The sequence below is a fragment of the Gorilla gorilla genome, chromosome 6 (genome assembly GCF_029281585.2).
Source record: "Gorilla gorilla gorilla isolate KB3781 chromosome 6, NHGRI_mGorGor1-v2.1_pri, whole genome shotgun sequence".
Taxonomy (NCBI): Eukaryota; Metazoa; Chordata; class Mammalia; order Primates; family Hominidae; genus Gorilla; species Gorilla gorilla.
The window spans coordinates 63,329,495-63,357,483 of NC_073230.2; the positions used below are offsets into that span (position 1 = coordinate 63,329,495).

Below are 27,989 nucleotides of genomic sequence, written 5' to 3' on the forward strand. Positions count from 1 at the left end.
GGCACATTCTGCAGCAGTACCCTTTATAAATGTTGGCAGAGGACACACACTGTGGGGAGGAGAGACAAGGACAGGGCTGGCTGACCTGGGCCGGGATTTGGGGGCTGCCTGGTGTAGGACACATTGAAGGCTGGCTCCTCAATCAGCGGCGGGGGGTACATGCGCCTCCGGATGAAGAAGCCGGCTCCGCAGCAGAAAAGCACGCCCATCATCAGAAGGAACCTGAGGAGAGTACAGATGTGAGGGTGGTGCTCCCAGGTGGGGGCCCTGAGGGCTAGGCCCTACAGCTCAAAGGCCTCACGCACTCCTCGGGGGTCCGGGACCAATGACTCCCGAATGCACGAATCAGAAGGCAAGGGCAGAGCCATGAGGCTCGCACCTCAGACTTGGTCCTCTTGGGCCCATTTTACCCAGGGACATTCCTCTAGTGGATAGCCAACAAGTAGATGCTTGACCTGCGGCCTCTGGGACAGCCCCTGGTGAGGCCACCCACACTGAAAAGCACCGTAAAAAAAAAAGCTCATGCAGTCACTTCCTCGTCCACGGCTCTGACCTCAGCTCAACATTTTAGTTAGAACAGGAGATGCCATCTAAATCCTGTCTGAATGCCATGGCCGATCCAGCCTTGGCCTCGCTGTCTGTCTCTGTTTTCCATTCTTCACTGTCAAAGCACCAAGGCAGAGCACATTTATCCTCCAGACCACGTCTCCATTATCACATCAACACCCACAAGGAAACAGAAGTACCCTTCCCGGAGCACACCTTAATTACAGAGAAACTATGGGAATAGAAATACAATCAATAAAAATAGAATCAAGAGAAATACAATCTATCAATAGAAATAAAATACAAACAATAACAGAAGCAGAGCTGAACTCTTTAAGGGTAGCACCTTTGTCCGACCCATCTGTGAATTCTCATTGACTATCACTTCATCAGCATTCAGTAAATGACTGCAGAATGAACACATGAATGGCTTCCTTCCATTCCTCACTTGCACCATACTTTTTGTTTCTAGAAAAAGAGGAGAGTCACTTTGAGAAGAACTAGTAGTAGACAAAACTGGCAAACTGGCAAACTCTTGCCCATCTCTGAACTGAAATTATGAGGGGACCCATGGAACTGTCCAGAAGCCATGCAGACACCCACACGGTGAGGGCACCTGCTGCCCTGTGACGATGTCAGTGGCACCGGTCCACATATAAAAGAAGCTTAAGAGCGTACGATAAAGCCTTTGAGAATATTAATGTGATGTCAAGGCCTTCAGCCAGTCCAAAAGTATTTACTGGATAACCTTGGAAGGCTGAGCAGGGAGAAAAGCCAGAGGCACGAGACAGGAATGACTCAGGAAAGACTGAAACTGTGGCCTTTGTCATCTGCCGTCTAATTCATTATTCATTCAGCAAGTCATCTTCAGGTGCCTGCTACGCCCTGTCACCACACTGATCACAGCAATGAGTAGACAGGTGAGGGACCCCTGACCCTGCCAACACTGAGCTTACAGAGGAGGGAGACAGATACCAACCTATACAATTATTTATCTACAACCTGGTAAGTGCTAAAAAAGAAAAATGAGCGATGCAAGAAGAATACTGTGTGTGTGATTGGGTAAAATATACATAAATATAATTTACTATTTTAATCATTTTTAAGTGTATAATTCAGTGCACCAAGAGGTTTGAACAAGGGTATCTGTGGTGGTGAGCAAGACTGGGAACACTGCATTTCTTTTAGTGACAGCTGGGCTGGGCTCTGAAGAACGAGAAGAGACAAGCTGAAGGGGAAGAAGGGGCATTCTGGGTGGAAAGAACACAGAGCAGGTACTGGGGCCGGAGAAGCTGGGAGCAGGAGGCCTGGAGGCTCAGTCCCCATGATGGGCGGAGGGAGCGGCCATGGGGAGCCAGGAGACCCAAACCGTTCAGGAGTGTGGCGATGGAAGGCTTAATGTGCTCGGCATCAAGAACACTCGCTAAGTTCCCAAAGGGAACGGCTTCCTCTCCTAAAACCGATTTCCCTCAGGTGGGCTCAGTGACAGTCTTACACTCAGCACTGAGTCCTGCTATTAGTATCTGGGTAGAAATATACAAAGCACAGAGAGGCTGGATGTATACAGGGTTTACTTTCTCAGAGCCACTGGCCACTTCCAAGAGACCAGGCTCGTTGGATTGAAAAATGCAGAAGGCACCTGAGATCCTAGTCTTGTCTAAAAAATAAGCTAAAATGTCGGTTCCACTGCCAACAGTAGTAAGAACATTTTGTTTTTCTACACAAAAGGAAATGACATTGCAGCTCCCACCTTAGACTAATGGTGAGCAAGCATAAGGCGAGGCTGGAATGGAGTTACACGGGATCCACCTCATCCCTTACTGAAATCGTAGTCTGCTGGAGAGCAGGCATAAGGCAAGGCCTGGACAGAGTCACACGGGATCCACTTCATCCCTTACTGAAATCATAGTCTGATAACTTATTGTGTTCATTTATGTTTATTTTAAAAATTTATTTAAAATAATTTTTGGTAGAGACAGAGTCTCACTATGTTACCGAGTGATCTCAAATTCCTGGCTTCAGTGATCCTCCCACCTTGGCCTCCCAAAGTGCACCATTGTGCTAGGCCAAGAACTTATTTTAAAAGAGAGAAACTAACAAAGGGGCAGGAGAAAGCGCTTCTAAAAACAAGGAAAGAGACGAAGCAGGGTGTTGGCTGGGAGAGAGGAGTAGTAGTAAGAAAGGCAGTTCTTGCAGTGCTGGGGGTACGGGCTGGCTGTTCCCTAGATGTCCTCTTTGGTTGCTCATCAGGTTTTGGAAGCTTTCAAAGGGATTAAGAGAGGAAGGTTTGTGCCTTTTTTTTAACATTAGAAGTTACCTGGTTACTTTAATTCAATTTGTTTTTTGATTCCTCCCCCCAACCCCCCAGCCCCGAGTGTAGCAGTTCTCAATTGTGCAGTCCCAAGGACTGGTGCAGCTACTGTGCAAGCCCTGCCCAGACCCCACTCAGGACTCCGCATGGGACCCTGCTGTGGACTCACCCGCAGTGCCACCTAGGCTAGTTCTCACTCGGGCCCACTGTGCTTTCTGAGTCCACTCAAGGGTGCCATCGGTCCACCTTCTCTACTCTTGATTCCATCCAGACCTCCTTGGTGAAAAGATCCTCAAGATCTTGGAGTTGGCAGGAACTCTGAAGGCATTCTCCTTCAAAACCTTTGTTTTATGGTCAGGAGACACCTTCAAACGTTGTGGGGCCCAGGCAGCAGAGCAGCCCATCCTGCCGCCACTCCTGTCCACCAAATGCTCATCCTCACCACAGAAGCTTCCCATCACCTTTTAACACATCCACTCTTCTTACACTCCGGCCCTGCAAGGTGCTGTCCCTCTGCCCCAAACGCCCTCTCTGACGACCCAGTCAAAAGCTTTGTAGCTTTCTCCAACTTTTCTGGCTTCAGAAGTTCTGTGCTCTGGCTTGAAAGTATCCACACCTCATTATCTGCTTAGACATCATCTTCTTCAGGAGTCTGCCTGCCTGAAGCCTCTCCATAAAACCCCAGCACAATGCCTGGTGCGTATCAGACCCGATGTTGATTGAGAGAGAAAATGCATGGGGTGAACCCAGGTGCCCTTTGTATTTCGGGTGAGGCACTGTAAGCTCACACCCCCAGGTGCTCCCTGGCTATATCGCCAGCTCGGAACCCTGTGTCGGAATCTCAACATTAATGACTCAGCCCCATCTTCTGGCATCTGGCACTCAGACCTTGCAACAGCCTGACCTTATGCAATGGGACTTGTGGGAGCTTCTCCAAATGGGGCCCACCAAGTTGTCGTGTGCTGCCTCGCCAAGGTGTCCTGCCTCTGACAGGTGACCCTGGCCAGCAGCTAGGAAGCACCTGGCTGCCAGTGCAGCTACAGCTTCTGGGCAGCTCCACAGAAGCTGCCAGGCCCTAACAGTTCAGCTGGACTTTCCCAAACTTCTCTTCTTTTTGCTCATACAATGCCTGAACGCTGACAAGCTTTTTCATTTTTTACAAGCATTCTCACGCCCTCATCATCATTCATCTAGTGCTTTAGACCAACCCAAAATCCTTACAAGCCCGTTCACAGTTCAGGGTTTCACACTCCAGACGGTCCGCCTCCTTCCACTCCAAGGTCCCGGGAGGAGGCTCCGGAGGCAAGGCCTGCCCTGAAGCTGGGCCTTGCCCCTGACACTGGGCCCTCCCCGTCTCTGGTACTGGCCCCCTCAATCTGGGGATGCACACAGAGCCGTTAACCTTTGAACAGTCTTAGGCTACAACAATTATTCTTCTGTTACAGAGTTTTAGGAAATGGCACCTCTGCAGTGTGGGGACCTGACACCAGCTCCCTTGTTAGGGGGGTACACCTAGGTGGGGCTTACCGGGCTGGTCCTAAGGGAGGCCTGGCCAGCAGCTGTAAGGTCAGGTGAGGCCAAGGAGGTGGTGAGGTGATGACGAAAGAAGGCATCACTATTAAAGAACATCCTGGTCACCTAACACATGGAGTCCCCACTCCCTATAGGCTTCCCTAATCAAACCCTGGGCACAGGTGTTAAGGGAGAAAGATAAAACCGCATAAAAATTCAGGTGGCTGCTGTCACATGCTCAGTAAGGCCTTAAAGCCTCAAAAGGTCAGTAAAGTCAAAATCTTAACATCATAAAAAAGCTTGCATCATGCAGTGAGCAAACTCTAAACTTTTTTGAAGTTCACTGAAGGGCATCACCACTGCATGGGAGAAGAAGAGCAGGCGGGTACAAGAAATGCTGCTTTGGTTTATAAATCCTTTCCCACACGTGCTCTGCCACCCTCTCATCTGAAGCAATACTTGTCATCTCCAGAGTCTAACAGATGCTCGGGGCACTCCAGCAGGCGTCCTGAGGCTCCCGCCCACAGGAGGCTCCCCCCATGGAATGCGCTCCCACCCTTCCAGGATGCTGCAGGCATGGAACCAGTTCCTACTCAAGGAGCAGACTTTGGACTGCTCCGTATGCGCCCCAGAGGAGCTGGAGGAGGCACATGGGTGCAGGCTGCCTATCTTGAAAGCGAAGAGTCAGCCAACACAAGATGGATGGGGAAGAGTCCGGACAATGAAAACTTGATCGCCTGCCAGTCTCAGTTGGGTGATTTTCTGATTCTTCAAGACAATCAGCCTTGGCTCCATTTCAGAAACTGGCCGAGGAGCTGCTGAAGGATGAGGCTGTTGTCCAGCCACCTTACCAGAAGCAGAGCTCTTCTTCCCACTCCAAAATCCGTGAAAACAAAAACATGCTTCCCACAAACCCCATGCGTGCAACTGCCGGTCATGAAGCCAACCCAAACATACCCATTTTCCTGACCAAGGCTGTCCTTGAGGCCACCACCCAAGTGAAGGTGCCGCATCCAAGGCTGTGACAACACTGAAGGGGGGGGGGGGGCAGAGCTCTCAGGGTAGGGAACAAGGAGGAGTTGTGACCTACCAGAAGTACCACAGCCTCTGTATGGAGAGGGCCCGCACACAGCACCTGGAGCCACAGCAGTCCTCGTAGGAGCGGCATCTGTGGAGAGAGGCACAGGCTGGTCAGCACTGAATTGGAAGCAGCCACCGGACCAGCCATGCGGCCCAGGCTGGGCTTCAATGTAATCATTCTTGAAGGAAGAAATCAGTAAGAGCAAAAAAGACAGAACTGCCTCCACTGCATTTCACAGAACCAGCAGAGCAGAATGACATCAGCCTGTGGCCCAAAGCAAGGTGCTGAGGTGGGCACAGTCAGTGTGATGCAAAGCCCTGCATTTAACAAGCATCCTGTGTGCCAAATCCAATGGATTCCTTCCGGGAGGTGGCACAACCAACGACAGACATTAAGCCTACCAGGACTGCTGCTGGGAGGAGGCTCCACAGGAGCCCAGCACCCACGTGGTGCTCATCTCTGCTGTCTTCAGTCCCTGACTACGGGGAAAAGATGGAAATACCCCACCACATCCACTGAGGCTAAAAGCAGAGGCTGTGGAGTTAGATAAATTGCAGGTGTGGTCCTGCCACTTACTAGTTGTAGGGACTTCTGGCGAGTCTCAGTTTCTCCATCAGCAAAATGGGTGGAACTGCAGGGGCCCTGCACAGCACTGACTTAAGTTTTAAGGCCTTTCTCACCATATAAAGTGCTGATGGCACTATTACTGCTCACGCTGCCTCCCTCCCCTCATCCCCCAACGTGTCTGAGGTTTCCGGGCCCCTGGCAGGCCACAGCTCTCAGGGGTGTGCTCAGAAGCTGTTCCCAGAGAGCTGCCTGAGCATGGGCCCTTGTGCAGGTCTCAGGTGAGGCACTCGGTGCCCTCGACATCCCTGCCCTGCCCCAACCCCACGTCCTCCTTGAAGAGAGAAGATGCCATGAAAGTGCAAACCCTTCCGTTTTACAGAGAAGTTTTCACTAGAGCGTTTCGAGCCCAAGCGGCAGTGGATTGGCAGGGATGTGGGGAGGGCCACTTCTCTACAATATTAAACCATTACCTAATTGTGATCTAGGTTCCTGCCAGTTTTTTTCCTTTAAAAAAAAGTACCTGGGAGAAATATACAATTCAGCCTAAGGTCTTGGGCACTGATTGTGTAGATTATTGCAGTACAAATAGGCTTGTTTTATGTAGAAGTATGTGTAGAAAACTAGTTAAGATGCAAAGTGAGATAACAGCGGCCTGGAACTCAGCAGACCCAAGCTCCAAAGCTGCTCTTCCCTGGTTGTGCACCCAGTAGGCCCAAAGCTCCTGGAGGTGGTGCTGCCTCTCTGTAAACACCCCGCACCCAACGGCAGCTAAATCCTCTACTGTTTCAAGGACAAACTGGGCTGAGAGACACTCCCTCCCCACTCCACCCCCACGCCATTCCACAGACAATATGGCAGCATTCATGTGCAGTCTTCCCCTGGCCCATGAACATGAATCCCTACCCAGTACCCAAAGTGTTGTGATTTCCATGAAATGCTCCCATTGGCTCCCACTGAGAGTTACCTAAATGAGTGCTCAAGAATGCTGCTGGTCCTGGCCGGGTGCAGTGGCTCACACCTGTAATCTCAGCACTTTGGGAGGCCAAGGCGGGTGGACCACTTGAGGTTAGGAGTTCGAGACCAGCCTGGCCAACATGGTGAAACCCTGTCTCTACTAAAAATACAAAAATTAGCTGGGCATAGTGTGTGCACCTGTAGTCCCGGCTACTCAGGGAGCTGAGGCAGAAGAACTGCTTGAACCCAGGAGGCAGAGGTTGCAGTGAGCCAAGATCGTGCCACTTGCACTCCTGACACTCCATGCATCCACCAAGGGGCTACTAGGAGCCTGCTCTGTGCTTTCCTGAGGGTGGAGTAGGGAAAACCCAGAGGAAACCCCTGCTGGGGAGGAGCTTTCTCTCTAGAAGGGGGAGAAAATAGTAAACGAGAAAACATAAACTGTGTTAGACAGTAATAAGTTCTTCTGTGGTGAAAAATGGAGCTGGCACTGGCAGGTTGAGAGCACGAGGCAGCAGGGTGCTCAGGGAGGACGTGTGCAGGAGGTGACGTCTGAACAGAGAGCACGCAGGAATCCAGTCTGCCAATGAGGGAAGCTGACACAGGGTCTCAGTGCTCGGGAGGGGGGAATGCTGGTACCCCTGGTTCCACAGCTGCATGCTGGAGATGAGTGCAGGAGCACAGGGTGTGAGGGGGAGTGAGACACCTGGTCTGGCTGTTTCTGCAGGCCAGCGCCCTGCACATACAGTACCTTCTGCAATTCTCCGAGGCCTTCCCCTAGAATCTCACTGGTGTCGGTTGATCAATGTGTGTGTGCCTGTGTGTGTGGAAGAGAAGGGAGCAGTCGAGGGAGATGAAGGACTTCTTGCTTTTAGGGTGGATGGAGTTCAGACAATTAACTGTAAACTAAAAGAGGTGGGACCGTTTCCTCTCACGAATGTGCAAAGACAGGCGTCCTCAGCACTCCAGTGAGGTTCATGGTGAGTTTGGGAGTGTGGAAGGCAGAACGCAACCATGGCCCGAAGAATTGCACCCCTCAGAGAACACACCTTGCATAATCCCCTCCTCTTCAGTGGGCAGGACCCTGTGAATACCGGATGGCCACTCCCACAATCACAGAACATTCAACGAGATGGTGTGTTATCTAAGTCTCTGCCCTTGCAGACTGGAGATTCTCCTGCTGGCTTTGAAATAGTATTAATAGCAGCCACGTGAGAGGGCCATGTAGCCAGGACTGAGTGTGGTCTGCAGGCACCAAGAGCAATCCCAGCAGGACCTCAATCCTACAACCACAAGAAACCGAATTCTGCCAACAACCCAAATCAATTCGGAGGACTCCAAGCTCCAGGTGAGAATGCAGTGCAGCCCACTGCTTAATCTCAGCCTCATGAGGTGGCCCTGAGCCCAGAACCCAAATGTGCTTTCCCAGACTTGAGATCTACAGAGCTGTGCAGTAATAAGGGTGTGCTGTTTCAGTCTGCTACGTTTATAGTGATTTACTACACAGCCACAGAGTCAAGAAGAACACAGCTTACAGGTTATGAGCACTTCTTACCTTACACCAGGCTAAGTGCTTCACAAACGTCTTGTTAATTTTCAAAACATCCACATACAAGATAAAGTATTATTAGTGCCATGTTTGAAATAAGCTTAGAAGCAAGACATTAGAGATGTTGCACCTCCAGCCCAGGTCACTGTCTGCAGAAGCGAAGAGTGGACTTGGCCAGCATTTCAGGAAAGCATTTTGCACAGATGCTGCCTCTCCAGTAACATGGAGCCTTTCATGACCAAAGGGTCACCTTCTCTATCCCCACTTGATTTTCCTATTGTTCTTTGGCCCTGCTTTTATAACCTGCTGTGGAAATTTCAAAGACCATGGTAACAGAGACAATGTGAAAAAAACAGACCCTTGGGCAAATGACAGGAGGTCCCTGAGACAGGACCCACAGACAGGAACTCAGCAACCACTCTTTAATGGTGCTTGCATGGCTCTTTGTTCAGCTTGGAACTGCATATTGACCAGAAAGATTTCCAGAAAAGCCTGTATCATATGATGTCAGCAATGCGCTACAATTAGCAGGTAACTTAATCATAGAGACAAATAATAAAGTAAGATGCGATAGGCGGTGAAAGGACGGCGTCGATTTGTAGTGAATGGCGGATGCCCCCACAACATTAGCTGTTTTCAGCAGACATCCACACACATGCACAAAAATCTATGTGTGCCAGGCTGTGACATAAGGCACACTTCTTCACAGCTGCTGCCAGGGAAGCCCCAAGTTAAAAGTGGACAGGCTCAGTCTTCTGGTGTGTCCAGGACTGGCTCCATTCATCCTCGTGGAAGATTCTGGGTGGCCCTCAGGCTCAGGTCTCCCTGACTGTAAGGTCACTTTCTGCTGTTAACAGTGCTGGGCTAAGGTCTTTCGGTCCTTGTCTTCTGTCTAGGTGGCAATGGCTTTAGTCAAATGGCTCTTGCCATTTTTACGCCTAATTCTACTATATATTGTCCTCAAGTGATCAAATTCTAGAAGATACAACACTCATGAACACCGTCTCAAATTGGACACTCAGCTCACTGCCTAGCCATGAACAGCCTCCTCTGCACGTGCTGATGGTGAGGGAGGGGAATAAGGGGGGTGCGGAACAGAGATGACAGACACCTGCAGCTTAGGGGGAACTGGCCATGATCCTCTGAGCTCCTGCTAGTTCCCTCCCATTGCTCCACCACCCTCTGCCACCATGATGCTCCTGTGTGTCTCTCTCTCGGGTTTTACTCCAGACTGTAACAGCTCTTATATCCGTGCTCTAGCTCTGAGCACAGCCAATGCTTAAGAGGTATTAATACTTGGGTCCCTCCAATGCTGGCAGCCATGCACTTGATGTAAAAGAGGAAAGCAGGTATACACTAATAAATTTAGTGACTGAATCATTTTTCATGAGCTGAATTTGCTAAAATGCTTCCCTTTCAGCTTTACACTTGTAAGGAAGCATTTGCTGCCTGGAAACCTAAGCCCTATGGCATTCTATTTCCCATGCTGGAGAGAGCAGACTACCAGCTTTCAGACATATGTAGAGCCCTCGTCCAGAATTAACACACATACACCCCTCAGCCTGAGAACATATCCATCCTAGAATATTTGGAGTATAATGGATTACAAGTTCCTCTTTGTTGGCAAGATACAACATCTATGTGCTCTAGCTCACTTTTCAGAATCCAAATTTGGAACACCAGCAGCAAATACACGCTGTCAACTGATTTCTCTTTCTTCTCTCAAAACACAGGAACCCTTTATGCTCCTTCCATGAGCTGAAGACCCATTCACTCTCTGCATTCTTGCGGCTCATCTGTGGCCCTGGCCCGGCTCCCACTGTGGATGCTGGCAGGCCCCAGCTACTCGAAGGAGCACACAATTACCCAGGTGCTGACACTGTTACCCCTTTTCTGTCTGCTGCTTTCTTCCTTTTGAAGCTGCTGGTAAATTGGGGCCCTAAGCACACACACCTGCTGATGTTCCAAAGAGCTGCAATTACAAAGACATATTCACTGCAGCACTGAGCTTAATTAAAGTAGTAAACATTACCAGGCAGTCGAGCACACTGAAGATGCCTATCATGGATGCATCAAGTCAAATACTCCTACTGCCCTAAGCCTCAGAATGGCAATGCTGCTCCCAAGGACGTCGCAAGACTACACCTTTGCAGAACAGATCAGGATGGAGAAAACAGCAAGGGTCTTTCATCTCGTTCTTCTCTGTGTGCCAGATGTATAAACTGTCAGACTTGCCATAGAAAGGAAGAAACATTACTCTTAACTAAATCCGCTCCACAGCATATCTAATTATAGTCCTGAGACTCTGAAATACACGATACTTCAAAAGAATGAAAAGATCACGTATAGCAGCAGACATGGGCCCCTGGACTTACTGCCTGTTAGCCAAGTATTCCTTACTGTACCCCTGGATACAAATGTAGATTTCTGCTGAGGTCAGAGAATGGGTAGTCCACTCTGAGCAGCTGCTGACAGGTAATTAGGTATATTATAGAGACAAAAGGGTGTCTGCCTTTTATCTCAATGATAGGACCTGCGGTCCCTGGGATTCATCATGTAAAAGGAAATGTATGTCTGAGAGTCTACGGGCCACGATTTAGACAGGTGTCAGAGCAACAAACAAATGCAAACAACAGGTGGTCGCTGTGGGAGTTTTTGGAGCCTAAGAAGGAAGCACGTGTTATGCTTAGTCCTGCACAGGAGGAAAGAGGGTATGGCCACTGGACACATTTAATTCTTAGCCTTTGGGTTACATAAATCTCACGAGTAGGAAAGGATAACATACTAGGTCAAGGAATGTTCAGTGTTAGTAAAGTCACAAAATCTTTCTATGTAAAAAAGAAAAAAAGCCAAAAGTCAGTTTGTAAACCTTTCCATGTGTTGTTGCTATGGATGGAAAGTGTCTCCCCCAGACCGGTGTGTTGAAAGGCTACCCCACAATGGGATGGTGTTAAAAGGTGGGGCTTTTGGAAGGTGATCTGGTTACCAAGGTGAAGCCTCGTGACAGGGTTGGGGTCTCTGTAAGAAGAGCCATGAAGAGGGCTTGCTGCTTGCTCCGCTCCCCACCACGTGAGGATGGAACAAGACAGTGCCTACGAACCACGGACAGAGCCCTCAACAGACACCAGAGCTGACGGAACCTTGGTCTTGGACTTCCAGCCTCCAGAGCTGTGAGAAATAAACACACATTGTTTAAGCCCCACAGCCTCTGGTATTGCTGTTACAGCAGCCTGAACTTAAGCACCACTTTAGCGGTAATTGTATTTAAAAGGATTTATAGAAAAATCATCTCTGCATCTGGTAGAGCAGCTAAAGTCTGAGTAAAATATTCAGGGTGCGGGTCTGGAGATAGAGTTGGTGGGGACTGTAACTTTTTTGGGGAGTTCGAGAATCCAATCCTTTCTCCTGCCTGCAGGATTAACCCTCAGCAAACCTTTCTCTTCACTAAGCACTTGCTGGTACAACAGCTCCTTTCTCCCATCCAGTCCCAGTCTCTCAATTTGACAGCTGGTCTGTTCTCCTCAATCACACTGCCCCTGCCAGCTAACCCTGCTTTTCACACTACTCATTATTACCTGCATTCTCCACAGAGCTGAGCCCGCAGCACATACTTGAAGGAGACTTCCCAAGTTAGAAGCAGGAAGTACATTCAGGCTTATCACTGGCCTTCGAGATTAGCTACCTATGAGAAATTGGGCTCTCCAGAGAAACTAAACACAGAACCCTATAAAGTTTCAGCAGAAAACTCCAAAGGATACATGAGCCTCTGGGGGAGCAGAGGAAGGCTCGGTCCTTAGCCACCCAGTGCCCCAGCAAATCTCCTTGTAAGGACTGCAGAGCTCTGTGCCTCACCTGGATCAAGGAATCCACCCGACCATTCAGTGACTGACCTTCCCCTCCAACCTGCCCAGGCAGACGCTGCCACTCCCTGCAGCAAGGCCCCAGGGCAAGTGCCTTCCATGACCATGGGCACTGTTCCTTGTGCAGAATCCAAGGCAGGCCCCACTAGGCTGATTCATGACTCACACAGCCAGTCTTTCTTTCCAATGTCCAAAAGGACTCGCATATTTTCCCAAGCCTTCTCTTCTCCAGGAAACAATGCCTAGCTTGGGCTAAATTATGGTTTTTCTTTATTAGGAAGAATCCCAGTTTACTCTCATTTCCACACTTATTGGAGCTTCAGGCAGGATTAACCTTTTTAACAACTGTGACACAGCCAAATCCTAATAAACCTTCCATCAAAACTTCCAAGTTTTTCTAAGTTCTGTCTTCTCATGCTGTACGGATGCAGTACAGTCTGGGACCCAAATATAGGACCTTATGCTTATCCATAAAAAGGGTAAACTTATGCAATATGGCCCATTACTTGCATCCTGTCAAGAGCCTTTGGATCCTCATTCTGTCACTCAAGGCATTCACCATTCCTTCCAGTTTTCTGTCACTGACATGAAGGATACGAGTCAAGTTTTGCTGGGACCCAGGACTGCTGAAGGCCACCCAGGCAACTCTGCTCCTCCTCTCTGTGACAATCACACACATGACTTAGAATGGCCACATGCAATAATCCACAGTCAGGTCAGGGAGAGATGAGACTGGGGCCTGAAAATGAAGAGGAATCTTTCCATGCCCTGAAGCTGAAATCCAAAACCTGAGACCTTCCCAAAGTCCAGCAGTCTGCCTGCAGAAAGAAAACCAAAGGGAAAGAAAGAAGGTTGCACCACGAAGTGAGTCCTGGCTTAGCTGCAAGGACTCTAGGAGTGCACAGAAAAGGAGGGTGACGTGGTAAGACGGAAAGGTGAGAGCCCATGAGCTCAGCCCAACTCACAGCCAGATGCTCTCTACTCAGATGGAGCAGATCAGTTTCAGCATCGGGATTAAAAAAATGGGCACGTGCATTTTATGGTAGGTGAATTGTACCTTAATTTGGAAAGAGAGAGGGGGAAGGAAAGAAGGAAAAAAGGAAGGAAGGAAGGGAGGGAGGGAGGGAAGGAACTTGTACATATGATCAACATTGCAAGCCTTCCCTATTTTCATTCAAGTCAATGCTAAAGTATTGATGATTAAGTCAATGGTGAATTCCATTAGAGACATTTCTTCTATGTTGAGATTTTACTAATCATAATTTTATAAATACAGCTATTATAACAGTTACAAATCCACCTAACTGGACTATTTATTACTGATCTCAGCAGAGATGCTATCAAACATCTCTATTAAAACAGGACACAGTGTCAGATCACTGATGTCCCGTCTCACGGTCCCATAAAAGACCAACCCAATAGGACCTTAGACAGGCAAACCCAAATTAATTTCAATCGAGCACAAAACACCCTTTTAATAATTTCCTGACGCCTTCGAGAGGTCCCCACTGCTCTGGCGACTGTCCTGACAAGCCCACCTCCCATCTCTCACCCAGGTCCTTCTAAAAATCTCAGCCTGGTGGGCTGTTTGTCTCTGGGCACACTGGTGGCCTGGGCATTCCTGCCTCTTCCCTCCTAGACAAGTCATCTGTGATCATCAGTACATTCTCCCACTAACTCTTGCAAGCTCGCTTCCCTTTCAGATGACATCACTGCCTCACACTCATCTCTCCCAAAGATAAGTCTGTTACGCAAAAATGTATTACTCATCACCATTTTTTGAGATGGAGTTTTGCTCTTGTGGCCCAGGCTGGAGTGCAGTGGCACGATCTCGGCTCACTGCAACCTCCACCTCTTGGGTTCAAGTGATTTTCCTGCCTCAGCCTCTCGAGAAGCTGGGATTACAGGTGTGCGTCCCCACGCCCAGCTAGTTTTTTATATTTTTGGTAGAGACGGGGTTTCGCCATGTTGGCCAGGCTGGTCTCAAACTCCTGACCTCAGGTGATCCGCCTGTCTTGGCCTCCCAAAGTGCTGGGATTACATGCATGAGCCACTGCACCCAGCCACAAGCTTTTTTTTTTGAAATGGAGCTTCGCTCTTGTTGCCCAGGCTGAAGTTCAATGGTGCGATCTTGCTTCACCGCAACCTCTGCCTCCCAGGTTCAAGAGATTCTCCTGCCTCAGCCTCCCAAGTAGCTGGGATTACAGGTATGCGCCACCATGCCTGGCTAATTTTTGTATTTTTAGTAGAGACGGGGTTTACCCATGTTGGTCAGGCTGGTCTTGAACTCCCAAACTCAGGTGATCTGCCCGCCTCAGCTTCTCAAACTGCTGGGATCACAGGCACTTTGAGCCACTGTGCCCGGCCCCACAAGCTTCTTTATAATATTATTTAATACACTTATGCATTTCCAGCCTTAATATGGCATAACCTCCTGGGTCATATCCTGGCTTTGCCTTTAGGAATCCAACCTACCCCAGGAAAGCTCTCTCATTTGAATGAGGCAGCAGAAGTCCCGGCCCATACATGTGGATAAAACTCAAACCAGGAGGAGGTGGTTCGGGCAGAACTCCAGCAGCCTCAAGAAACACCTGTGAGGAGTGCTGTGGAAAGTAGTGGCTCTCAGCACAGGCTCACGTCAGAACTGTCCAGCAGCTTTAAAAACACCCGTGCCTGCTGGCTGGGACACACTCCTCAGGAGATTTCAGTACACGGCAGGGCTGAGAACCAAGGACCTAAATCTGGAGCCCTCTTGCCTGTGACTCTTTTCTTGGTGCTGGGAAGGAACATGTGGTGGGTGAGCTGGTGGGTGGGGGGTGTTGTTCTGGCTTTTCTGAGCAGGTATATTTTGTTTTAACAGCTTTATTGATATATACTTGATATACAAAGAGCTGTGTACAATCTGATGAGTTTGGTCATATGCAAATACCCAAGATACCACCACAATGAAAGTCTAGGCATAATCTGATTACTTGGAATATTGTACGTCTGTGAGAAAATAACATTTTTAATAGAACTTTCATCTTTCCAAACACAAGATTTTAGACCATTTTATCTGTCTTGCTTTCAAGTCAAAAACTTCACAGACCTGACTATGAACTCATGGTTCTTTATTTCCTGTCAACCTCAGTTGGTAATCCACATGATGTCAGAATTGTCCTCCTGGCCTGACATGGTTTCCCTGACGGGCAGGGAGGTGCCTGTGTGTTGAGACGTGTGGTCCCATTTTGATGATGTTTCAACTTTTATTTGGTCAACACATCCCACGGCGAAGTCAAACATCTCTGGGTTCTAAGGAGGGGGCCATCACTGCTTTGATGAGGCCTGAGCCCGAGACGTTGAGGGTGGGAAGATGGCTGCCCTGTCAATCATTCCTTCAGAGAGACAGTTATCACCAGAAAATACCTTCTCTGACTTGTATAAACCCAAACTAGTTGCATTCAGGGTGGCATACAGGATTTACCTAGGGAAATTTTACTTGTATTTCTACCATGGGAGAAAGCATTACAAATGCTTACTAAAATCACTAATATTAGCAGACCAAATGGGGTAGAAAGTGCTCATTTCTTTGCCATTTTAACCCTTGAGTGGCTGCTGCCTTGGAGCCCAGATGCACCCAGAGTTAAAGTGAAGAGGTGAGGTAAGATGGGCCAAGAAGCTCTTAAATTACTGCTGAACTTTGGTAACTACGGAGTTTTTTGTTTTGTTTGTTTGTTTTGACACAAGGTCTCACTGTGTCACCCAGGCTGGAGTGCAATGGTGCAATCATAGCTCACTGCAGCCTCAAATTCCTTGGCTTAAGTGATCCCTTCACATCAGCCTCCCAAGTAGCTAAAACTACAGGTGCACACCACCACGCCCAGCTAATTACAAAAATTTTTTCTACAGATAAGGTTTCACTATGTTGCCAGGCTGGTCTCTAACTCCTGGCCGTAGTGATCTTCTTGCCTTAGCCCAAAAGTGTTGGGATTACAGGTGTGAGCCACTGCACCTGGCCCAGAGTTTTTGAAACTCCACCTTTGTGTTTCTGGGGTAGAGGTTTTCCCTCTTTCTTCTTTCAGTAAACTGCTGATCATTTAAAATTAGTTCTATTCAAGCCTATCCTGAAAAACAATCCTCCTAGTTTCTGGTTGACTAAATATAAGGTTAAAAAAAAATTCTGGCCATATGTCTCTTTCAGAAACACAGTTATTACCAGAAACCACCTTCTCTGGAAGGTGTTTTTCATTTTCCATACTAAAGTGAAAAACAGAAGTCTGCCTATGAGCTCAGAAGTCTGCCTATGAGTTCATAGTGAGATCCTGTCTCTATAAAAAAAATCTTTAAAATTAGCCAGACGTGGTAGCATATGCCTATAGTCCTAGCGACTCAGAGGCTGAGGTGAGAGGATCGCTTGAGTCAAGGGGTTTGAGGCTGCAGTGAGCTAGTACTGCACCACTGTGTTCCAGCCTGGGTGACAGAGCAAGACCCTGTCTCAAATTTATTATCAATTTTAATTTTATAATAAATTTCCTATCATTGAAATCACACAGGCATGATAAATACTAAAGTAATGAGCTGAGTTTGGCAATGAGATCAGGAAGGGAGATGAGATTCTAGTACCTAAAAAATCTGGAAACCTACACTGAGGTTCACACCTGGCTTACTTTCTCAGTTCTATTTTTACTTGAGTTGGTCTTAGTCCATTCAGGCTGTTATAACAAAATACCACAGCTTGGGTAATTTATAAACAACAGAAATTGATTGCTCATAGTTCTGGAGGCTGGGATGCCCAGAATCAAGGCCCAGCAGATTCAGTATCTAGTCAGGGCTCCCTGCTTCATAAATGATGTCTTGCTGCTGTGTCCTCACAGGGCAAAAGAGGGCAGGGGAGCTCCCTGCAACCTCTTTTGTAATCCCATTCATGAGGACAGAGCCCTCATGACTTAAGTCACTTCCCCAAAGGCCCCATCTCTTAATACTAATACATTGGGTGTTAGGTTCCAACATAGGAATTTTGTAAGGACACACATATTCAGACTATAGCAGCTGGTTAGCTGTTATAAGCAAATGCTCAGAACTCTTAAGTCTACATTCCAGCTCTGGACTATATCCTGCCCTCTTCCACCTCTGCTGCAAAAGTGAATTCCTCACTGGCTCCATTTCCTGGGTATTCTGCAAGAACTCCAAACTCCACATGCATATATGACATTCTCTGCTCAGTCTTCTACTGAATCTTTCCCGGAACCTATTCTTTTCATGGTCTCTCTCTGTCTTCCCAACCAGAAACCTCTGATTTATTTGACTCCCTTTATATCAACTCTTCTGTGAGATGCTTTTCATGCCCACCGCCTGTTCCTCTGCCCTATTTCTACAGGAGTTGGACTCTGTCTTGCCTTTACTACAACCACAACCTCCTCCCCTTTAGACCAGAGGACCGTGTCGTCATACTGTTCCTAGACCAAAATGAGGGTCAGGCTGCTATTTCTTGTGGCCCAATAATGAGATGCAGATGAACTGGGGAGGAAGAGAATTTTTATTTCTGCAACCAGTTACTGGTAGAAGGCCTGGAAATTATGGCCAGACCAACTCAAAATTACAAAGTTTTCCAGAGCTTACATACCTTCTAAGCTATATGTCTACCTGTAAGTGTGCATCATCTAAAGACATAAGTGATTAACTTCTTTTAAATTATAACTAATGTCTGAGTCCTCAAGGCCTTCTTCTGGAGCCTCAGTAAATTCACTTAATCTAAATGGGTCCAGGTGCTGGGGTGATTACCCTTATCTTGTTTCCTACTAAATCACAAGAGGTTTGGGGAGTTCATTCAGACCCGCAATAAACTTGTTTGTGGAGGCCTGGGGAGTTTCTTCAGACACCAAATAAAACTTATTTAATCCTAAATGGGTCATGTTAAGAATTCCTTCATTATTTTGTCATGCTTTAAGGCCCAGGAAAGGCCTAGGCAAAACTCCTGGTGGGCTTTTGTTACATCCCAGACTTTATATAAGGGCACGGGCTTTTTTTTTTTTTTTTTTTTTTTTTTAGCTTTTAATATTTAACTTAACCAGTCAGTACTGAAACACTTGTTATGGAGGCCTGTGTTGGTGAGACCTGGCCTGCCACAATGCTGCATGCAGGAGGGAGTCTCAGCCCCTCAGACGGTGTTTGAGACTCTTCTTGCTAGGCTTCTCCCTCTTTTTCCCATCTCATCTCCTGCCATCCACCAGGCACCCTGGACTCCAGCCCCATGGTCCCCACTGCACCCTGCACCTTCATGCTCCCATGCCTGCACTCCTCCCAAAGTCTCTGCTCCGCCCCGCTTCAAAGATCAGCCCTGTGAGGTCTCTCCCAACACCATCCCCTGCCCTCCCCGATCTGTCCTGCTCCTCCCTTGGCAGGACCCCCATTTCTACAGTTCTCACCATGTGCAATATTGTGGTTAACTGTTAGAGGCCTCTGTCTTCTACACCAGACATGAGCTTGAGAGCAACCCCATTTCATTCCTCTATGCATAGCCCAGGTATCCACCTTGGTTTCGGAACCTTGTAAAGGTTTTGACTTAAACAGAAGGGATGTTGCAGCAGAAAGGGAAATCAGCAAAGATGGAAACAATATGAACTCAAAGCATACAAAGGACACTGATTAAAATGTTAACACAGTGCTGGCGGGGACAGTTTGAAACAGGTGCTCCCAGGCAATGATAGCCTATTATCATGATGACCCTCAGCGAGAGCAGTTGGACAGTATTTAGTAGAATATAAGTATAAGCTTTGATTCAGCAATTCAATTTCTGCAAATTCACCCCACGTAATACAGCCAGCATTAAAATATATGAAACATCATACCAAACGGATATGAAACATCATACCAAACGGAACTTTTAAAGACTATAAACAGCCTCATGTCTGCTCAAATATGTTCTTGCTACCAAGTGAATTATTAAAAATTTGTTTAGGAGTACAGCTTAAAATTTTAGAATGTGAAAGAAAAATATCTTGAATCCCCAAATCACTAAGCTAAAAGGAAAATTCAAGCTGAAACTCCTCAGGGCAAACCTGCCTCCCATTCCATTCAAAGTCATCCTCTGCTCACTGAGATAGATGCATATTCTGATTGCCTCCTTTGGAAAGGCTTATCAGAAACTCAAAAGAATGCAACGGCTTGTCCCTCACCTACCTGTGACCTGGAAGCCCTCTCCCTGCTTCCAGTTGTCCCTGCCTTTCTGGATGAACCAATGTACTTCTTACATATATTGATGATATCTCATGTCTGCCTAAAATATATAAAACCAAGCGGTGCCCCAAACTGCCTTGGGCACGTGTTGTTAGGACTTCCTGGGGTTGTGACACTGGTGCACATCTTCAACCTTAGTAAAATAAACTTTCTAAATTAACTGACACCCGTCTCAGATTTACTGGGTTTACAAGAATTACAGACAAGGAACTGAGAACCTTCAATAGTTAAACAAAACAAAAACTCCTAAATATAGGCACTACCTGTATAAATGAATGATGAGGCATCCCCAGGAAATATTCTGCTACTATCAAAAAGCATGAGGGGCTTTGTATACTGATTTAGAAGCACAGTCACAATGTATAGTTAAAAGGAATCAAGCTCAGCTGGGCGCAGTGGCTCACACCTGTATCGCAGCACTTTGGGAGGCCGAGGCAGGCGGATCACTTGAGGTCAGGAGTTCGAGACCAGCCTGGCCAACATGGTGAAGCCCCATCTCTACTAAAAATACAAAAATTAGCTAGGTGTCGTGGCACATGCCTGTAATCCCAGCTACCCAGGAGGCTGAGACAGGAGAGTCGCCTGGACCTGGAAGGCGGAGGTTGCAGTGAGCCGAGATCGTGCCACTGCATTCCAGCCTGGGCAAGAGTGAGATTCCGTTTCAAAAAAAAAGGAAAAGAAAAATAAATCAAGGTCACATTTTAGGGGTCTAAAGTTCTTAAGCAGAAGATCACCAGTGAAAATTTCTCCCTGTTATAGAGAAGGTGTCTTCAACTTACACCAGGAATCTTCATTGATAAATCCAACAAGAACTGAGAGAAAAGAAATTCTGCTCTTGAATATCTGCCCCCTCCAAGCTGCAACCCGAAGGCTGTGCTCCATCTCCTGATGGCAAAATAGTGAGGGTCTGCAGCAGGCGTATGGAGCACTCAGCTAGGGAAGCACCCCCGCCCCCATTGCCCTCTTCCACGCATCCTGGAAGGCCCCAGTGCTGCAGGAGGAGAGCTCAGCGAAGGAGTCCAGCTGACTTCTGCACAGAGGGGCCTCCCCATCAGGCTCAGAGTCTGTCCACAGAGCCATAAAGGGCACCTGCTGGTGAGAGGTGACCTTGTGTCCAGGGAGCCTGGGACTGACTCTGGCACCTGCGCCCCTAGCAGGCAGGTAAAGTGGCCCAGCGGTGCTGGCTCTGCCAACCTTGTCTCTGGATCTTGATTTGACACCTGTGAACAGCACTTCATCCACTCACAGCATTAATTATTCACAGCAGAGAAATGAACCCAGAGGCAGCCAACAACACAGGGTAATGTAAGCTACTTTAAAAAGAAGCTTCACACTCCAACAGGAGACTTGGGAATAGGGCCTGAAAGCAGCCTGGTCAAAATCGATAGTGCTGGCAGGAATGGGCTCTGCCTCCTGCTGGATAAGCCCTGGACCCTGGGCTCCTCCAGGACAGGCCCTGCCTCCCTCATCGCTAACTTCCCATCATCCCTACACACTGGCTCCCTCCCACTTGAGTGGTGCTCTGGAAATTACAGGTACTCCGTAAGGCATGACACTGATGATCGTATTCCTTAATTCTGTTTCATGGATCCTATCTTCCCCTTATCCAGCGGTTTGACAACATCCAGCCATCCATTTTTTCCCTTCCATGCTCTCCTTTGAGCTTGGCAGTGTGTGAATTCCCTATCGTCTCAGTGGAGTTGACTTCCGAGAAGCTTCCCCACATTCTTTCCTTCAGTGGTACCTAGATCTGAAGGAAAAACTAAAATAAGTGAGCAAACAGAACATCCAGAACCCAAATGCCCTGCAGCTCTGCCCCATCCATGTGACAGCCAGAGATGTGACCTAGTCATGCAAAAGACCTCTAAAGATGCTGCAGGCCCAGGGAGACTTAGCATCTCCTGGTGTCAGCTGCCAAGTCAGTAAAACTAGATGAGGATGGTCTTAGGGTTTCCCGGCATTCTGAGAATGGAGGTAAGTAAAGAACCACTTTTGAGGCCAAATCTTTTCCTCTTCCCAGCTCTTCAAAGGGCCACAGGGCTATTTTCACTTTTAAATCATTGGTGTCAAGAATACTCAACCATTTCTAACCCACCCTCAATTTTCTGGGGGACAGAGATTCATTTCAATTCACAGTAACAAGAAATTTGCACATCTAAATAGCTAGCTCTCTCTGGCTTATTAAAGTCACATGAAACAGTCATCATCTGAAGTCTGGGTAACTGTCAGAAAGCACCTGATTATGTCTAAGGAGCCACAAGATCTGGTCCAGTGAAGCCAGGCTCCCAGATCCACCCCAGTGCCTGACTGGGAGCGGCGCCCTTTCTCACATCATCATGTCAGTACCAAGACCTGCAGAAGAAAAAAGACTCACTAGCTTGGAAGGAGAGATGAGGTGGTCGCTTTGTACTTGGCAAGCAGGCTGGACCCTTAATGAGCTAAAATCCATCTCCCATTTGTCGCTTGTCTCTGCTACAACACACATGCCTGCTCAGTCATTCATCTTTTATTTTCTAGGCTATAAATTATTCCGAGAAGCCAGCCAGGGTGTTGTGGAATAAGCGGGATGAGACCCTTGAAGGTGATCTGGGGCCCAGAGAGGCTGGACATTTGCCCAACATCACACTACAACCTGATGGCATAGCAGGTCTAGAGACGATCTCTTGAACTCCAGCCCCTTGAATATTTTCCATCCCCAAAGAATGCTTTCAGAATCACTCCTTCTGTCTCCAACCCTCCTTAGGCCACCATTTGTCTCCGTTACTAAAGGTATACTGAGTGCCTTCTATGGGCCAGGCCCTGAAGGGCACAGAAGGTATAAAAATCAGCAAGACAGGCTCCCAGTCTAGGGAGGAGACACACAGATGTTTTATTTCAGCAACAGTAAGTCCAGTGAAGGAGCATGGTACCCATGCACCAAAGAGGGGTATGGGCCGCAGAGAGGGACCCTCATCCCCAGCTCTCTGGAGATGACACCGCAGAGTGCTTAGGCAAGCACTCCACAAATGTCAGCCATTGCATTCCCAGGCTGTGTATCTGGCAGACTCTGTGTCTCAGCTAGTCTAGGACAACTTGGGGCCGTCCTCTGCTCTGTCCTGCTGCAAAGGTAGATGCAAAGAAGTGGGCAGTCTCAGCTGTCCTTGTAGTGAGCTGGGGCCATGCAGTGCTGCTGGAATGGGCTCTGCCTCCTCCTGGATAAGCCCTGGACCCTGTGTGACACACTTGCACCTCTGTCAGCTGTGGAGGAGCCTCCCGAGGTCTCTGTCCACACCCTGGCATACAGGCACGCCCTGTCACCTCCAGCCTGCTGCTGCCTCCCAAGCCACCGCCCTCTCTCTGCTCTTCCGAACACCCAAGTCCTCTCAGGGGTGGTGGCTGTAAGCTGGGTGGCCTCTGGGGGGCTGAGGAGCACCTGGGCTGGAAATCTCAATGGAGATGGTGACGTTTCTTATAGTCACTGCTCCTGACCCAAGAGACCTCCCACTACCCACAAAGAGGTGGTGATGTCCATTCAGGCACCGAGGAAGGCCCAGGTAACCTCTGGCAGATATCAAAGACGGGCTGGGAAAGGCTGCCTCCCACAGCGTCCCCAAGAGCATGACTGGCAGCGAGGTGAGTTTGTCCCCTGCGGCAGAGGTCTCCAGGTAAAATCAGTGGACCCATCAGCCACCTCTGGGCACAGAACCCCCGGTCTTCTCCAAGCTCAGTATTAAAATGTGCCAAATGAAACTGCAAATATTAGGGAGAATACAGGCATCCCAAATAGTGACTGAGTCCTTACCCTGTATCTCACATGCACAGTAGTATTCATACTGCACAGCAACCCAGTGCAGCAGGCACCACGACCACACCTTTTTTAAGAAAACTGAAGCCGCAGGCTGAATAGCATCTGGAGCTACCTCCTCCCATGCCACTCCACTTCCCCTCTGTGCCACAGGAGCAGCAGGCACAGCCTCTGTGACAGACAGGAGCTCCCTGTCACCTGATGAGGAGGATTCAATGCTCCCTGCAGACACCTGAACATCGGACTGAGTTCCCGCATGTGGACCTGCGTCTAGGCTCTTCTCTGACAAACGCCACCTTAGTCAGCAGCACTTTCTGGACTGACAAGGAAGTGTGCTGTTTGGCTCCTCGGTCAGTTCCTACCTTTATCTTCTCATCTCTGGGCTCCAGGAAGCTCACACGGTGGCCCCTGTTTCAGGCCGTGCTGGCAAAGGAGCTGAGGAAGCGAGGCCCAAGCAGAAGCTCAACTCGAGGAGAGAATGCAAGCCAAGGGGTGGGAGCTGCTGAGGCCACACAGCCACTTGCTATTTTTAAACCACATGTTACTAAGAGCAGACACCTAGTAAGCCCTGAACCAAAGCACAGAAAGGCACATTTTAATCAGAGCTCTTGGAAGGGCAGCTTGCAACAGGAAAGGCAGGTAGTGAAGGGAAGTGAAGGGGGAAAGAAACATTACTGGAGGGAACAGGAATGTGTTGCTTTTCTGTTCAGATCCCGAAGGGTCTTTTTCTTCAAAAATAAGAATATCTTGTTTATACATGTAATACACAGTCTTCCAGACCAATAATGGAAAAATATCAAATTAAGGAAATGAAATAAACCTTGAAGCAGAGACAGGGTAGAGAGAGATCATTTAGCACAAAGAAATCAGAACAGGTGAGAGTAATTTTGTATGTCTAGGTAGCTACAGTAGAAAACCTACATTTCATTAAAAGAGATCAGTCTCTGTTAGCTTACTAACTGGCATGCTGGAATGAAATTCAGGGACAGGCAGAGTGGGGAGAAGGCGGCTGCCACCTGGGATTTCCGGTGAGACAAAATGAAATCAGATTATCAAATATAGGAGTAAAATCTCTACAACAAGTTTGCAACCTAGATGTTCCCTCCTCAATGCATTCCGCATGGTGAGTTACACTCACAAAACAGAGGTGTTGTTTGAAATATATTTTCTGCAGGGGAAGGAAAAAAAACAACCTCTAACAAAATAGGATGCCACCTTGAGTCAACATCTTTGTAAGGAATATCTATTTTGGAGAATCTTAGCACCTTACCCAGGTGAAATGAAATGTAGAATATACTGGAAATGTACTTTTTAGATGGGATCCATTACATATATATATATATATATATATTTTTTTTTTTTGAGACGGAGTCTCACTGTGTAGCCCAAGCTGGAGTACAGTGGTGTGGCTCACTGCAACCTCTGTCTCTGGGGCTCAAGCGATTCTCATGCCTCAGCCTCCCAAGTAGCTGGGACTACAGGCTTGTGCTACCATGTCCAGCTAATATATATATATATATATATATATATATATATATTTATTTATTTATTTATTTATTTTAGTAGAGACGGGGTTTCACCATGTTGCCCAGGGTGGTCTCGAACTCCTGAGCTCAGGAGATCAGCCCGACTCGGCCTCCCAGAGTGCTGGGATTACCGGCATGAGCAACCGTGCCCGGCCTAATTTAAGTTTTTTTTTAATGTGATGTTGAAGATGCTTCAGAAATGACTAGTCACTCTCACATGACTATACCACTGCTGCATGAGGCATAGGTACCTTCCCTGTCCTGCACACCACAACGCACCACAACTGACACGTCGTGGGCCCTCCACAGACACCTGTGGATGGAATGAATGAAGTGCAGCCATCACCATCCCCGGGACAGCACCCTGCACACTGGCCATGTGTCCAGAGGCCAGGCCGGCAGCAGTGTGCAATGGCAGCCCGCCAGCCTCTCCTGCATCCCCACCGCCTGAGGCCCCCAGCAGCAGGGCGAGCTGGGCTGGATGTGAGTCTCCTGTACCTGCACTGCCTTCTCCACCAAGGCAGCAGAAACCACAGTGGGCTTCAGAGATCAACAATAACGTACCCCTCAAGGTTAACTCTAGGGCAGCTGTGCCTCCTGCAGGTCAAGCACTTCCAGTAGGGGTGTAGCCACCGTCTCTTGCTCGCAGCAGACCTCTCCTTGAGCAAGACTGGATGGAGTAGAATATAGCTAAGCAATTTCTACTCATTCCCCTTTAAGAAAAATGCTTCATGACCCCAACTTGATGGACAGTGGAGAAGACAGCTTTGGAGAAGACAGTTTTTGAGTATTAAATATCTGGACCGGTGAGGGTATTGGACAAGCCACCCCATGTGTGCTGGCTGGCCCCCAAAAAACAACTTTCTCCTTGGCACCACACTGGGTTCACTGCTGTGTCAGGACACTGTCGTCCCTCGCATGTGCAGGGAAGCGGCACACTGAGTCTGTAGCACTAATCTCATGAGCCTATGTAACAGAGAGGTGAGCTAGCCTTGGGTAGGTTATGTTCTTATGGGACTTCTGCACTGGCCGTGTGCAATCCCTGTGCCTCAAACCTGGCAGGTCAGAATTCGCAGTCACATCTTACAGACGAAGCAGCTGACAATGTCACGGAGCTGGTAAACAACAGAGTGGAGGGATGGGAAGGCTGGTGCTAGGCAGAGGTGGGCACCGCACATGCAGGGAAAGTGCTTCATGCTACTGCACGGGTCACTTTAAAACGGTTAATTCTGTTCTTTGAATTTCACCTCAATTAAATAAAAAAGTAACAGAGCAAATATGTGAACTCTGCACGAACATGACTGCAAACATCAGGTGCCACACACTGGGCCAGGCAGCAGGGTTATGGAATGCACAGGCCACGGCACCATCCTGAAGCACTCGCCGCGTGGTGCAGTTTGCTGGTGTTGTCAGCATTCTCTCACAGCCAAAACAGCAGGAGAGGAACAAACTTTTATGGGGACAGGGAACTGAGTCAGAAGAGGCTGAGAGAACTGGGGAATGATCAAAGGTCCCCTACATGGGTTGGCGCTGCTGACTGCATGGTGGGAACTGCAAGGAAATGCATCCACTCAACATCAAGGATGGCCGCTGTGTGCCAGGCACTATCCTATGCCTTGTTGGGAAGCCAAGTATTTATAACTTGTTGCCCTCATGAGACTCACAATAAAGAAGGAAGACAAAGCCAGACGCTCTCTTGAAAGTCTACTGTTAAAAGGGCATTGTTCCTGATGGTTTTAAGCAAAAAAGTGACATGGAAATTTACAAAGACGTGAGAACTGGACAGGAGAAGAGGCTGAAAGGAGACTAGCTAGAAAGTTTCGGCAATGGTTCAGAGGGACATTCGCAGATGTGGATTCGGGTGAGGACACTGGGAACAGAGGGGAGAAACAGAAAGACCAGAGGCAGAACAGAGAAGACTAGTGGGTGGGGCTGGGGTTTCCTGGCATCATGAGATCAGAAGACCTTAATTTACGTACAGGGCATACGACAATGCCGGGGCCTGGAGTAAGTACTTAATAACTGTCACCTGCTGGTACTCTCACGCTGAACTTCGTGTTCTCATGGTGACTTCACTTTTCCATTTTTCTGGACAGTGCACCTAGGGAGCTCTGGATCCTTCTCCCCACCATTGCAAGAGAAAAGCACGAAAGGAAACTGGGCCACAGGACTGAGTGACAAAAGCAGGGCTTGTCTTTTGTATCCCCTGTCTCCAGTTCAATGCAATGCAAAACACTTTCAAAATATGCAGGGAACAAGTGAATGGATAAAGAACAAATGAACAAGTCAATACAAGAACAGCAATGACCTCTGACGCCCAAGCTCTGACAAAGCTGATCTATAAAACAATTGGAGAAATAGTGTTTTAAGGAAGAGCACACAGGAGGAGGCGAAAGGTCCACATTTGCGCAAAAAGCTAAACAAGGAAATAAGGCGTACTGATGAAAATTCAGTATGCTGAGAAGAACCAAAATATTTTCTCTTCCTGTAATCCCACAACCACTTCTCTTCAACCTGACAACTCTGTAATTAGAGCCCAAGTCCTTACGCTGCTGCTTTATTTTCCAAGTGGGGTCTGTCTTTCTGCAGCTACAGAGGCTTCCTTCCAGGGCCCCCACGCCATGGGGCACACTGACTCCTGCTTGTCAGTATGAAACCAAGATGACGAACATGGCCAGCTTCCGCGTGCTTTACCCGTACTCACAGATACACAGCCCTTCCCTCCTACACTGGGCTCCTCAAGAATGACAGGTAAGAGGCTGGGTGAGGTGACTCACGCCTCTAATCCCAGCACTTTGGGAGGCCAAGGCGGGCAGATTGCTTGAGGATAGGAGTTCGAGACCAGCCTGGCCAACATGGTGAAACCCCATATCTACTAGAAATAGAAAAATTAGCTGGGCGTGGTGGCACACGCCTGTAATCTCAGCTACTAGGGAGGTTGAGGCATGAGAATTGCTTGAACTCAGGAGGCAGGGACTGCAGTGAGCCGAGATTGCATCACTGCACTCCAGCCTGGTGACACAGCAGGACTCCACCTCAAATAATAATAATAATAATGACAGGTAAGAAAAATGTATGTTCTGG

The 27,989-nt window shown here is 48.1% G+C and overlaps 1 protein-coding gene across 1 annotated transcript in view; it reads right to left on the reverse strand.

The window, feature by feature from the left end:
- The window catches only part of VOPP1 (VOPP1 WW domain binding protein), a 101,860-nt gene that overhangs the window by 21,574 nt on the left and 52,297 nt on the right, over positions 1–27,989 (reverse strand). The window contains exons 3-4 of the mRNA XM_004045468.5: positions 5,460–5,537; positions 86–222 (exon numbers count right to left, since the gene is read on the reverse strand). Of these exons, the coding sequence (XP_004045516.1) occupies positions 86–222; positions 5,460–5,537 (215 nt within the window). The remainder of the gene's footprint in view (positions 1–85; positions 223–5,459; positions 5,538–27,989) is intronic.